The following is a 13676-nucleotide window of genomic DNA, read 5'->3' as shown; positions in this document are numbered from 1 at the left end:
TTCTGCTGGAACCGCACGGGTCCAATAAACGTGTTTACAAAATATTTTTTAAAAATATTAATATTCATAAAAGTTAAGACACTTTTATTAAAAATTGATGAAGTCTCAAAACCTAAAATTTTATATTTTATTAGACGCGCATTGGGCTAACTAACATTCAAGAAAAAACATTTCGCAAATATTTTCAGTAAAACAAAAGTTATAATCATCTGTTCTTCCATTCCCCCTGATCATCATCCAAAACCCTAAAAAGAAAAACAGTTGGCAGTTATATCTGAGTGTAATCAGAAAAAAATTTGATAGCTACCAATTTACTTTTTTTATTTGGAAGACGATATGTTGGTTCATTGCTGCTTCATTCGTCATAGGATCTTCATCATCAGTCTTCCCATTCCTCCCTGTCATTATCTAAAGTTTTAAGAAAATGATAGTATTTATTGTATATAATATAGATATCTGATGTTTTACCTCGTTATCTGAGGGTCAATAGGTTCAACAGAATGCGACATCATCGGAGGGCGTCATCGTCGAAAGGCGTCATCGTCGGAGGGCGTCATCGTTGGATGGCGTCATCGTAGGAAGGCGTCATCGTCGGAGGGTGTCATCGTCGGTAGGTGTCATCGTCGGAGGGCGTCATCTTCAGAGGGCGTCATCGTCGGAGGGCGTCATCGTCGGAGGGCGTCAACATCGGTAAGGTCATCGCAAAATGACCTCATAAATTGTGTCATTCAGAAGAAGTATCTCAGAAAAGTATCTCAGAAAAAATAAAAAAACGGTTAAATATGCTTTTAAGTATGATTATTTAATAGAATTAAATTATTTATACAAATTTAATTAACGCCAAGCTTACTATTTAAATAAATGATAATGTAAGGGTCTAAACTTTAAAATGAAATTCTAATACCTAGTGGCCTACTAATTAATAATATGTTTCTAGTAAATAGTGATTAAATAAAAATTAGTAACCAACTCATCATTAGCTAACAAGTTAATCAGTAGCCGACATAATAACGCAACCGACGCAACAACGTAAGCGACGCAATCTGACGTAACAACGTAAGCGACGCAATCTGACGTAACAACGTAAGCGACGCAATCTAAAGTAACAACTAAGCACTGAACTCTGACGTAACAACTAAAGCGACGCACTCTGACGTAACAACTAATACGACGGACGAAGTGGTGTGTTACAACACGCGAACGATTTAAAGTTTACATAAGACTGACGACTAGTTTAATATAACTAGGCTGATTCTAGTATTAGACGAAGTAAGTAGGCTGGGTTTAAGTCAAGTGGGGGCATTGCCTTAAGGAATGGGTTGTACACACGTGACGGCTTTGCCTTAAGGGCTGGGTTAGGGACATGTGTGGATCAGCCTTAAGGGTTGTAGACAAGTGGGACCTTTGGCTAAGGCTTGGGTTGAAAACATATGAGGGCATTGCCTTGAGGGCTGGGTGGAAACGATAGGGGATCAGCCATAAGAACAAGGTTGTAGACAAGTGATGACCTGTGCCTTAAGGGCTGGGTTGTGGAAAAGAGGGACTTTTGCCCTAAAAGATGGGTTGAAAGCATGTGGGGGCTTGCCGTAAGGGCTGGGTTGTGGACCAAGTGAAAAAAAAATTTGAAGTATTTTATTGCTATTTCTTTGAATTACTTTAACTAAATTTTTACTCGTTGCTTTTATCCAACACTGCGCAAAAGAATGTTGTATTTTGTTTATAACTACTATAAAAACACCTTTATTGTTGGGTCCATTATAATCTAAATTACTTCGTTTAAATTATCATAAAAAACAGTAACTTAAATGATCTATTTGCTAACAAAATAATTCCTATTTTACAGAACTTGCATATTCTTGCATTAACTACACATAATCAATATAATAAACTTAAATTAAACTGAAACACCTAAAAAAATTCAAAAACTCATGAAAACATCTTTCTATATTTAACTTTTCATTCCAAAAAGTTTGTATATAAAACCAGTACAGTGCAATACCACGAAGTCAATAGAGAAAGACCACAAGTGTAGAAAAGCGACGCACGGATTTTGTTAGCAGCGTTCTCTCTTTGCTCCTCATGCTAAAGCGTTTTTTCTCTTTTCTTCTAAAGCAAAAATCTGCAAATTGTATTATTAAAAAAACTCTTTATATATACAACTTAAGTTCATTTTACAATGTCAATTTGGTTTCAGACGTTAGGATCAAGTTAAAAATTACAATATATAGCCGATGTTAATTATTTATCCAATCTGCACAGTGTAAAAGCTAAACATTGTAAAACATGAAATCTGATACCAAATTCTTATGCGCCACACAAAGGTTTAGTTACGCCTTTGTGAAAAATTTTAACTTACTTCGAAGGGTAAAAGTGAAAGGAAGTTTAACACAGTTTTAAAGTATGTCAAATCAAGACAAATCCACTAAAAAGTATCAAAATGCCTTTAAAATGCCACATCTAAAGTCAAAAGCTATAGGTAACCTAATTGTGTTACTTTTTCAGAATAATAAGTTATTTTTCTTTAAATAAAGTACGCTTAGTTATATTTAACTAATCGAAACTTAATCAAAAAAGTGCATATTTACTTTTAGTTTATCAATTATTAATTAATTGTATATGATCACAATATATTTTAGTATTTAACATGACCTAAATGCAAAAAAATATACGTTCGAGACATTGCTTCGGAAAAGGGTATTCAACATACGTTTTAACAAAATTTATTTACACTATTCTTAAAATTAATTATAACAGGGATCTAGTGTAAAGGAACATTTACCGAGTTATGAACCAAGTTCTTTGTGTGAATAATGGCGGATAATGTTGTTTTAACAATTGTGTTGTTAACGCTACCATTGTTTGACTTTATTGTTGTAGAATTCGTAGAAATGAAAGGCAAGGCTTTTAAAGTGATTCTCATTGTAAGTTAAACAATAAGAAAAATTTAAACGACGTTTAAAAAAGTTTTAAATGGACATATCGTGTATTAGTTGTATAGTTAAATCATAAGTAAAAACAATGCTATGACTTACTTAAATTTTATGTGTGTTGTTAGTAGACTAAATACTGTTTAAAAACCTTGCTTGGAAAAGTTAGTTTTGAGGTAACATAAGTGGTCCTTACAACATGTTTGGTGTTTTTGAACAACCAAACAACAAACTCAAAAGTGGTCGTAAGATAACTTAAGATGCGAGATGATTAAACAACAAATACTTTTACAGTCCGCAGTTCCAGTATAGATCCATAAGAGTTCTTCTAAAAATAATTTATTAACAAACCTTATATTTTTTAGCTGACAGTTCGTAACAAACTATTAGTCTTTAAAACTTTACATATTCAAAAGAAATTAATTGCAATCTAAACATGACCGACTTAATGTCACGAAGTAGCAGTCAACCCGGCACACCGTTAAACCAAACAAAAAGAACGAACCTATTAAATTGCGACTTTATTTCAAAAATTAAATTAGAGTCAGAACTAAGCGGTAGGTGGCGCAGAAGTCACTTATATCAAGCACCTGAAAAACCGTTTGTTTACGACGTTTTAAGGTTAAAACCACCAGATTTTAACCCTCAAGCGTTTGAGCCAAAAACTGCAGAAAGAAATTCGCGGGACGCAATTCAACCTTGGAAATTCGATAACCTTACAACATTTAAAGCCGGTACAGCACCAACTTCTGAAGAGCGTAGGCGAAATGACAAACGAAAAAACGACTACTTTGATTCACTTCGGGAATCGGCAAAAATTTCGGCGGCGAATGAAAGGGCAAAAACCTGCGGGGACTTTCGAAAAATACCAAGCGAGCCAATGCGTCTTCGATTTCGTGTAATGGACCCTTACAACGCTAAAATCGAATTTGTTAAAGTGGGAACGAGGCCTAGATCGCCATATACAATGCCCAAACCACATGATTATAGACAGGTATATATAGTACCCTAGTACCAACTATTTTTTAAATTATAGCGTATTCAGATTTGTTTCAACTTTACAAAAAAAAAATACATTTTTTTAAAGTTTTTTTTAATATTTTGTGAATTCTGTTTAGTACGCACCGTTAAAATCACTGGGTTTAGACGAATTTGTAACTAACCACGAACGGGATTGCATGGGATTAAAATGCAAAACAAGAGGTCTAACCACAAGTAAGTTGTTTAATATTTTTTTATGTTCTTTAAATTCTCAATGAATAAAACCCAGTAAAACAAAATTAAGGAGTAATTGAACAATACCTGATTATAAACACAGCCGTAACGTTCAATTGTAACGTTGTAGTGCCGGTTGCCTGACGCGCACTTTGAGACTGCAATTGACCAAAATCGTCATAGCTATGGAGAGATACCCATACCAACCAAGTACAGTTCAATGCATATATTTTTATTTTAGTAAAAGGACAACCCGTTGATGTATTACGACAAGTACAAATACGAAGTAAATCTGAATACGCAATACCTCGACCTTTAAAGTGGGATCCAGAACTTATGTTACCGAAGCTACCTTTTCCTAACAAAATCGCAGCATTTTCGGTAAGTTAATTCGCAAATTTTAAAATTAAACCTTAACTTCATATATTATTTATTAGAAACAACCCACTATTTTTGTGGGTGGGAACCCTTAGGGGACTCTTATATCCCATTTTTTTTTAATTTACGTAAGGGGTTGGAAACCAAATACAAATAAAAAATTGTACGTATTTAATTTAAATGTGAACATTGTATTTGTTACTCAAATAATTACCTTTGTTACATCACGCTCATTAACATGTACAGCGACATCGAAGAATGGATAGATCAGCAAGAAGTGCTTTCTTGGAGCGAGCTGAAGTTATGATGGAAAAACGGAGACAAGAAATTGAATTCCATCGACAACAATTTATGGACCAGCAGCAAGTGGTTACTGGCTGTTAAAACATTAAAATTTATATTAGCTGCTAATTTTTGATTTATTTAAACCAATGACAAGTTTAATTAATTAGGTTTTTATTTTTTTTTGTCAATTAACATAATTATATTGAATATAGATTTATTTATGGTAGTTATATATATTTTTTAACAAAATTATGTTTAAACATTTGTTGTTTTATTCAAAATAGTAAAAATTTGTTTTAATTATTAAAAAATGTTACGTAAGACAAGACTACGTCATTTGTCAAAATATTAATAAAAAAAATACCAAATAAAAAAATTATTTTCCTTATTTTGATTTTAATTAATTTTCGTTTCTTTCAATTTCGAAATGTTAATTAATAATTTATTTTAACAATTTTTTTTTAAATAATTTTAATTTAGTTGAACAGGATTTAGTTGAACAGGAAATATTATGTGGTTATTAGACAGGTTCAGGGTGACGTTTACACAAAGAAATATTCTCACGATGTGGGTTTGTTATTACATATTAACACGGTACCTTGTAAATAATAAATGGGCTATTATCCTCTCGTTTAAAGTTGCACAGATATGAATATTCATAAGATGTATTTTGGGCGAACTTAAATCTTCGCAAAGTATCGGATTACGTAATAACTGCACAAAAAAATAAAGATATTTAAAATAGTACAAATTATGTTAATTTGTATTTCATATTGCAATACCAATTTTTTTTTATTAACATGAGGTATATGTTCAAAAAAATAAAAGGACGCTACATACTTATTTTATTTGCAAAAAAACAGTATGTTTTTAGAAATATAATTTTAAATTTCAGATATCTTGAAAAATCTGGCGTTAATGTGATGTCAAAAAATCAAACCCTCCTAAATAAATAATCTTGTTTACAAGACAACAACATAGGTGTCGATTTCACAAAAGGTTTTGTTTCAATATATTATTTATAACCGCGCCTTTTAAGTTTAAAAATACAACCATGAACAAAAATTAATTTTTAATAATCTCACCACAGAGCTTTTATTACTTGAAATTTTACGTCATCATTTTCCCTTTTTTCTTTTTTTGACTGTGAAAACTTGGTCGTCGTAGCACTGTTTGGTTATTCTTAAGTTTGGGTAAATGCGGAATTGTGATCTAAACAGAATGAATCGAATTTTAAAAATTTTAATATTTTTTCTTTCCAGTTCGAATTTTGAATTTACTTACGCAGCAAAAGGTGGAAAAACTGCAGCAAAAGTTGGCTTAGCTGGAATTGCTTCTGTAAGTAAACATTAATAAATTGATTAATTACTAATTAAGGCAGTGATTTTAAAATCAAAATATGGTTAATCTAAATGGGTTAAATCTAAAAGCATTAAAATGATGGTAAAAATTTTTCAATTTTTTGCTTAAAATGTTTAAAATTATAATCCGTTATTGCAAGAAAATGTGCAGCACTTCAGCTATTTTAAAATTTAAGTACAAACCTTTATATTATTAGACTGCTGTTGGGTCCAGCACCCAGCAAGCTGGGACAGGATCAAGTTCAACAACTGCTGGGGTTTATGACTTCAATGAAAAACGAATTAATGCAAGTTTATACGATCTTAAATACAATCTTCTCGTTCTACAAGGTCACCTAGAAAATTAAAAAATGTTGATTATATTAAATTTTGCACACTAATGCAAGCTATGTAATAATTTATATATATGTATGTCTAATTTATGATCATTCAGGTTAAAAGCAATTGCCGTTTGTGATTTTTCGAAAAATTGCGCACTTTAAAGAGATGCCAAAAAATTACATAACATCTTAATTTGTATTTTGAGCAGGTTATGATAAAGCAATACGACCTGTGTTAGATTACCGTGACAAAGTTCTTGTGGATATTGACTTTACTTACATTCAGGTGAATAAACCATTAAGTGAGGTTTCAATTTTGTTGCGAAAAATTAAATTAGCACTTAACCACACTATGCTAGCAACATTCATTACAAAAAAAAACACTATGCTAGCAACATTCATTACATAGAGTGTTATTTACAACCGGTATATAAGTTAATTAATTGTGGTATCGTAGCAAATAATAATCGCATTATTGTATTTAAAAGTGTTGCTTCAACTTAACAAATACGTAATAGAATTATAGTTTTTATCCGACAGATGTGAAGTTGTCAACAGACATAGCCATAGCAATAACGTTTTAAAAAACGTTAAATTAAAACACTAAATTACCAACAAAGGCATTAGTTACTTTTAAACGTTTATATTAATTAAATAACATTTGCGTAGAACTTAAACCTGAACGAAAAAGATCAAATTATTAAGAGTTTGATTCGGTATCGACTTTTTTGGAAAGACGCGTTTTTAGTTTGGGAACCTGAGGACTACGATGGAATAAGTAGCAGTAAGATATATCTAACTTTCAAATAACTTTAGTGATTTTATAGTATATTAAAACACCTAGCCAATTAGGTAAAAAACTTGAAGATATTTTGGCTTTGAAAATTTTGTATTTTTTAAAATAATTGTAAAATTTGATTCGCAAATTCCAATTTTACCTTAATTTAATTTGTTCAGTTCGATTACCGGCGTCGTCAATTTGGATTCCTGACGTAGTGGTATATGAAGAAATAGGGGTAAGAGATTATTCACCCCGTATCCCCTACGTTGAAGTTAGTTCCGATGGAACTGTCCGCTATTTAGAACCAACTGCTTTTGAAACCTCATGTGGAGTCAACATCGTTTTCTTTCCATTCGATATTCAGGTTCTAAAATATAAATGTGACAAATATAAATTAAAAATAAACAAACATGACATTTCTTTTTTTAAGACCGAATAAATTTGGCTGAATTTACGTAGTATATTGTTTACAAGTATAATTGCTATCTTTATATTTGGAAAAGCTTGGAATTATTTGGAATTGCCCAATTCATCAAAGTTGTTTTATAGCTTTGGAAAAATTAATTATTTATAAAGCAAATTGCCCATTTATTACGAGCTTTAAAAATCACAGGACAACATTATTTAAGGAGACGTGATATGCTAGTAATTCAAGTTATATAATCACAACACACTGAAAATATTTCGTAATATTTCTCACAAGAATATCGTAATAAAAACTAAATATTTATGAAAGACATTCTTCACCTTTAAAGTTCACCTTAATATATTGTAACTAGTATTACAAAATACCACAAAACTGCTATAATAATATTACGTGACATTTATATTATATAGGAATGTCGGCTTACGTTTGCCTCTTGGACATTTTCAACAGCTGAGTTGGACATAAGAGCGAAGCGGTCTCCGGAACAGCTTAATAATGATATTCCTCTTTATTTTGTTGCAACTGGAGAGTGGGTTTTAGCTGAAGTAGCTATAAAAAAAATTGTAAGTTTTAATAACTTAATTTTATTGAAAATTGGTTGACATAAATACGTATTTAAATTTTGTTATCTTATTATGGTGCTTTGTGAATAATTGTTTTGACCCTACAGCCCTTTTACGTGATATGAAGTTTTTAAGTGTTTAAAATGCGTTATAGTAGTTGTAAAACGGTTCATTACTATTTTAAGTCACAAAATTATGCGACTGTATTGAGTGATGCTACAAGTTATGAAGCGACAGATGCGACTGTTCAGTTTTATGAACTAGCTCCACAAGCAATTGTTCACGAAGTTATCCCATCAAGAGTTACACCAAATCACTGGTAAAATATGATTGTGATTTGTACGCGTTTATGGGTAACAGTACTGACAGTCCCATTTAATTACGATCTAATTTTGAATCATAACGTTACATGGCATTCTATTCATAGGTCAGACGTGCGCTACACATTTAAATTTAAACGGAACTCGTCTTTATACATGCAGGTATTTACTTTTTTATTAAGGTCATTGTAGTTTTATGGTAATTTAACTTAAAAACAACTTAACTCTGTACAAACAAGCCGTACCTAATCAACATAAAAACGCTTTTCATATTTACATTTGGTTAAGTTGTCTTCGGGTTAAATTAAACAGTCAAAGCAACATTAACTTACCAACTACGATTTTTAGAGTATGTTGTTTCCCGCTATTTTGCTGACCACCATTTCTTTATTGGGATTTTATTTACCACCAGACAGCGGTGAAAGAATTGGTCTCCAAATCACGATCATGCTAACGTTTATGGTGAAAAATAAGTCTTTAAATGTTGCATAGTAATATATAGTTAGGCAGAAAAAAATTACATTAGGTCAACTTTATAGGCCTATGTTAACTCATATTAAATCTGTAACATAAGAAATAACTTGATGGTGTAAAAATTCTTTTAAATTACCCTTTTATTCCAGGTTTTTCTTCTTACTGTTGGCGATATGTTTCCTGCTTCCACAGGACCCTACCTCGGTCTATACTTTGTTCTCTGTATGGCTCTACTTGGTATTAATATAGGGATGACAGTGGTAGTACTTCATCTCCATCATATGCCGTGTTCGACTGTAATGAAACAATCAAAAATACCTGTAAGATTTTTGTTGGTATTAGTAAAAATATGAACACTGTTAGGAATATAAAAAATTATGAAAAAACAATGGATGCGTTAAGACTGCCGAAAATATTTTTGTCAAATTTATAACAAAGCAATGTTATCTTTTTAATAATGTTAAAAAAAATAGCTAAGTAACTTAGGTTTTCTCCCATGTTAAGCCTGTAATATCATCCTTTTATTGAAAAAAACAAAGAAAATAACTTTATACGTTGGTTTTTCACTAAGTTTTAGTCTACTGCAAAATATCAGTTAACATTACTTTTGTTATTTAAATCGACAGGGAATATATTGCATCAATATCACCAAGATACCGAGCTGGATTCGTTGTTGTTTGTACATGTGTGGTTTGTATGCAGACCTCAAGACATTCGCAGTTACAGAAAACGGAATTGTACCTGACAACACCTCTATAAAGGTAACTTCAATTAATATTTGTTTGTTGCAAGTTCAAATGCTATGGTAGTTAGTTATATATACACACTACTAGGTTTTAAAATACGAAGTCTAATAAATGCTTTTGAATATCGAATGCACAAACATACTAATATTATTAGGAAGAAACGCCTCACCTATGGCGCGATATTTGGCGAAGATGGTCAAATGTTGTGAAAATATCAAAACAGAGCGATGTCAAGGTAAAAGATTCCGAGTATGGCGACGATTTGCCCGAAGTGGTGACAGTGAACGGTAGCATGAACACGTCTCAGGATGATTACATGTGTGTTAACCGAAATAAGTCAAAGAAAAGTGGAAAAGTTAACCCGGAAAACGCATCGCCTGAAAACGAGGGAAAGCTTAAAGATAATGATGTCGAAAAAAGCGGTAAATCTGTTTAACTCTCTTTCAAAATATTAAAAGATACGATGATTAATGTAAGCCAAAATTATGCTTTTAATAGAAAACAAATCAATTTTACGAAAACGCTCGGTAGCGAAGTCTGACGAACGCAAAAACTCACAGAGCGGGGTGTTCGACGACATATTTATCGATTTTGATCACGTGACCAAAAACGTGACGTCAATGAACAGCTTTTTGCATTTTCACGACAGCGAACTCAAGGACAAAAAGAGGTCAGACGTGATGGTGGAAAAGTGGAAAGACATCGCAAGAAAAGTCGACAAAATGTGCCTGCGAGCATACATATGTTTATTAATTTTCTATCATGTTGCTATTATCATTGCTATTTTAATTCATGCCAACGACATACAGAAAAAAGTATATTAAAACAAATTATATTTTTACCACCATCAAACTGCTAACATTAAACAAAAATCATGTAAATCTGTTGATATTTTACTCTTTATAAATAGTTACAACAATTAATGTAGAACATGTAAATAAGATAACAGTGTATAACACATGCACATATATGAAACAGCAGGTCCAAAATATTCAAAATAGTTACTAAATTAATATTATCATTTTAAAAGTTTGAATTTAGGTATAATTTAGTTTTAACAATAAATTTATTAAACTAACCAATTTGCTGCCAAAACAATTATTAATGTCAGGGGACAGAAATATTAACTATTGGTTGATTTTAAAACAACTATTGGTGCCAATGAACAGAAATATCAACTATTGGTTGATTATAAAACAATTATTGATATCAATAGACAGAAATATCAATTATTGGTTGATTTTAAAATAACTATTGATGCAAGGGACCAAGAATATTAACTATTGGTTGATTTTAAAACAACTATTATAGCCAGGGGACAGAAATACCAACTATTGGTTGATTTTAAAACAACTATTGATGCCAGGGGACAGAAATATTAACTATTGGTTGATTTTAAAACAACTATTGATGCCAGGGGACAGAAATATTAACTATTGGTTACTTTTAAAACAACTATTGATGCCATGGGACAGAAATAATAACTATTGGTTGATTATAAAACAATTATTGATGCCAATGGACAGAAACACCAACTATTTGTTGATTATAAAACAATTATTGATGCCAGGAGACAGAAATATTAACTATTGGTTGATTACAAAACAATTATTGATGCGAGGAGACAGAAATATTACGTATTAGTTGATTTTAAAACAATTATTGATGCCAATGGACAAAAACACCAACTATTGGTTGATTATAAAACAATTATTGATGCCAGCAGACAGAAATATTACCTATTTATTAATTTAAAAACAATTATTGATGCTAATAGACAAAAATACAAACTATTGGTTGGTTTTAAAACAACTATTGATGCCAGGGGACAGAAATATTAACTATTGGTTGATTTTAAAACAACTATTGATGCCAGGGGACAGAAATATTAACTATTGGTTACTTTTAAAACAACTATCGATGCCATGGGACAGAAATATTAACTATTGGTTGATTATAAAACAATTATTGATGCCAATGGACAGAAACACCAACTATTTGTTGATTATAAAACAATTATTGATGCCAGGAGACAGAAATATTAACTATTGGTTGATTACAAAACAATTATTGATGCCAGGAGACAGAAATATTACGTATTAGTTGATTTTAAAACAATTATTGATGCCAATGGACAAAAACACCAACTATTGGTTGATTATAAAACAATTATTGATGCCAGCAGACAGAAATATTACCTATTTATTAATTTAAAAACAATTATTGATGCTAATAGACAAAAATACAAACTATTGGTTGGTTTTAAAACAACTATTGATGCCAGGGGACAGAAATATTAACTATTGGTTGATTTTGAAACAACTATTGATGCCAGGAGACAGAAATATTAACTATTGGTTGGTTTTAAAACAACTATTGATGCCAGGGGACAGAAATATTAACTATTGCTTGATTTTGAAACAACTATTGATGCCAGGAGACAGAAATATTAACTATTGGTTGGTTTTAAAACAACTATTAATGTCAGGGGACAGAAATATTAACTATTGGTTGATTTTGAAACAACTATTGATGCCAGGAGACAGAAATATTAACTATTGGTTGGTTTTAAAACAACTATTAATGCCAGAGAACAGAAATATTAACTATTGGTTGATTTTGAAACAACTATTGATGCCAGGAGACAGAAATATTAACTATTGGTTGGTTTTAAAACAACTATTAATGCCAGGAACCAGAAATATTAACTATTGGTTGATTTTGAAACAACTATTGATGCCAGGAGACAGAAATATTAACTATTGGTTGGTTTTAAAACAACTATTAATGCCAGGAACCAGAAATATTAACTATCAGTTGATTTCGAACAATTATTAATGCCAATGGACAGAAATATCAATTATTGGTTGATTTTAAAATAGTAAGCACTCATAGCACTAGCAAGAACTTGTTAGGCACTTTTTTGTTGTTGTAATTCCAAATAATAATACTGTTATTTCAAAGACTAAAATTTTATGAATTAAGATTTTAGGTAATTATATATTTTTGTCTTTACTTTGTTTAACTAGTTTTAATTTATTTAATTTACAAAAATTAACTTATCCAAAATTGTGAATGCTTTTTTGTCGATAAAACCAAAAACAACAACAAAACAATACCTCCGATCAAAAACCTATACAAATCACAATACAACACTAACAATAACGCTGTGAATGCAAAACAGAATACGACAACAACTAAACCACACAACCAACAAAACCACACAACTTGAAAACCAACAACAACTAACCAACAAAACCACTCAACTCGAAAACCACACAACCAACAAAACCACACAACTTGAAAACCAACAACAACTAACCAACAAAACCACTCAACTCGAAAACCACATAACCAACAAAATCATACAACTCGAAAACCACCAACAACTAAACCACACAACTCACAACTGCCAAACTAACACAGCAAAAACCCAAAGTGTGTCTACAGTAGACATGCACAACAAAACAATTTATTGCCAAAAAATAATCAAAAGTTTGTGATAAGTTAATTATTTTAAATTAAATAAATTGAAATTACTAAAACTAAGTGAAGACAAAAAATTAAAAATGCCCGCTAGCCCATCTGTAGGTTTATCAAAAAAACTTAAATTACCCAACCATAAATGTTAATTAACTTAGGTCAATAATTTATTTGATTAGATCAGTGCAATAAAAAACAATTAACATCACCTTTTTTCATGGGAATTCCTTGCTTGATTTTATTTATCGAACACTAGATTGGAAGTTATCGAACACTAGATTGGAAAAAAAGTTAGATTGGAATTTTAAACATTATTTTAAATATTGCTAGGCAATAAACTATGATATGTCAAAAATTTATATTTTTAAACAGTTTAGGATGTTTGGCAAAAAATTT

General features: G+C 31.0%; 2 protein-coding genes across 2 annotated transcripts; both read left to right on the top strand.

Moving 5' to 3' along the window:
- Positions 1-3299: 3299 nt before the first annotated feature.
- On the top strand, positions 3300-4940 carry LOC145759823 (putative uncharacterized protein C7orf78). The gene is made up of 4 exons (XM_082573674.1): positions 3300-3921; positions 4046-4142; positions 4384-4523; positions 4767-4940. Exons 1-4 carry the CDS (start codon positions 3364-3366, stop codon positions 4902-4904), a joined length of 933 nt encoding a protein of 310 aa, XP_082429800.1. The 5' UTR covers positions 3300-3363; the 3' UTR covers positions 4905-4940.
- Positions 4941-6010: 1070 nt separating this feature from the next.
- On the top strand, positions 6011-10649 carry LOC145759615 (uncharacterized). The gene is made up of 13 exons (XM_082573461.1): positions 6011-6143; positions 6364-6496; positions 6696-6772; positions 7156-7270; positions 7444-7631; positions 8105-8257; positions 8443-8576; positions 8685-8739; positions 8926-9039; positions 9201-9371; positions 9678-9812; positions 9952-10219; positions 10296-10649. Exons 1-13 carry the CDS (start codon positions 6027-6029, stop codon positions 10619-10621), a joined length of 1986 nt encoding a protein of 661 aa, XP_082429587.1. The 5' UTR covers positions 6011-6026; the 3' UTR covers positions 10622-10649.
- The last annotated feature ends 3027 nt before the right edge of the window (positions 10650-13676 follow it).

Source organism: Corella eumyota, chromosome 7, assembly GCF_963082875.1.
Source record: "Corella eumyota chromosome 7, kaCorEumy4.1, whole genome shotgun sequence".
NCBI classification, from domain to species: Eukaryota; Metazoa; Chordata; class Ascidiacea; order Phlebobranchia; family Corellidae; genus Corella; species Corella eumyota.
This window is presented reverse-complemented; position numbering and strand designations above follow the sequence as displayed.

Bases quoted from the DNA above. Each gene is read 5' to 3' on its own strand.
- LOC145759823 (XM_082573674.1), top strand. From the start codon at position 3,364: ATGACCGACTTAATGTCACGAAGTAGCAGTCAACCCGGCACACCGTTA. The intron at 4,143-4,383 runs GTAAGTTGTTTA...TTTTTATTTTAG, and splicing joins AACAAGAGGTCTAACCACAA to TAAAAGGACAACCCGTTGAT. The intron at 4,524-4,766 runs GTAAGTTAATTC...TAACATGTACAG, and splicing joins ACAAAATCGCAGCATTTTCG to CGACATCGAAGAATGGATAG.
- LOC145759615 (XM_082573461.1), top strand. From the start codon at position 6,027: ATGAATCGAATTTTAAAAATTTTAATATTTTTTCTTTCCAGTTCGAAT. The intron at 9,040-9,200 runs GTGAAAAATAAG...CTTTTATTCCAG, and splicing joins CGATCATGCTAACGTTTATG to GTTTTTCTTCTTACTGTTGG. The intron at 9,813-9,951 runs GTAACTTCAATT...TAATATTATTAG, and splicing joins CTGACAACACCTCTATAAAG to GAAGAAACGCCTCACCTATG.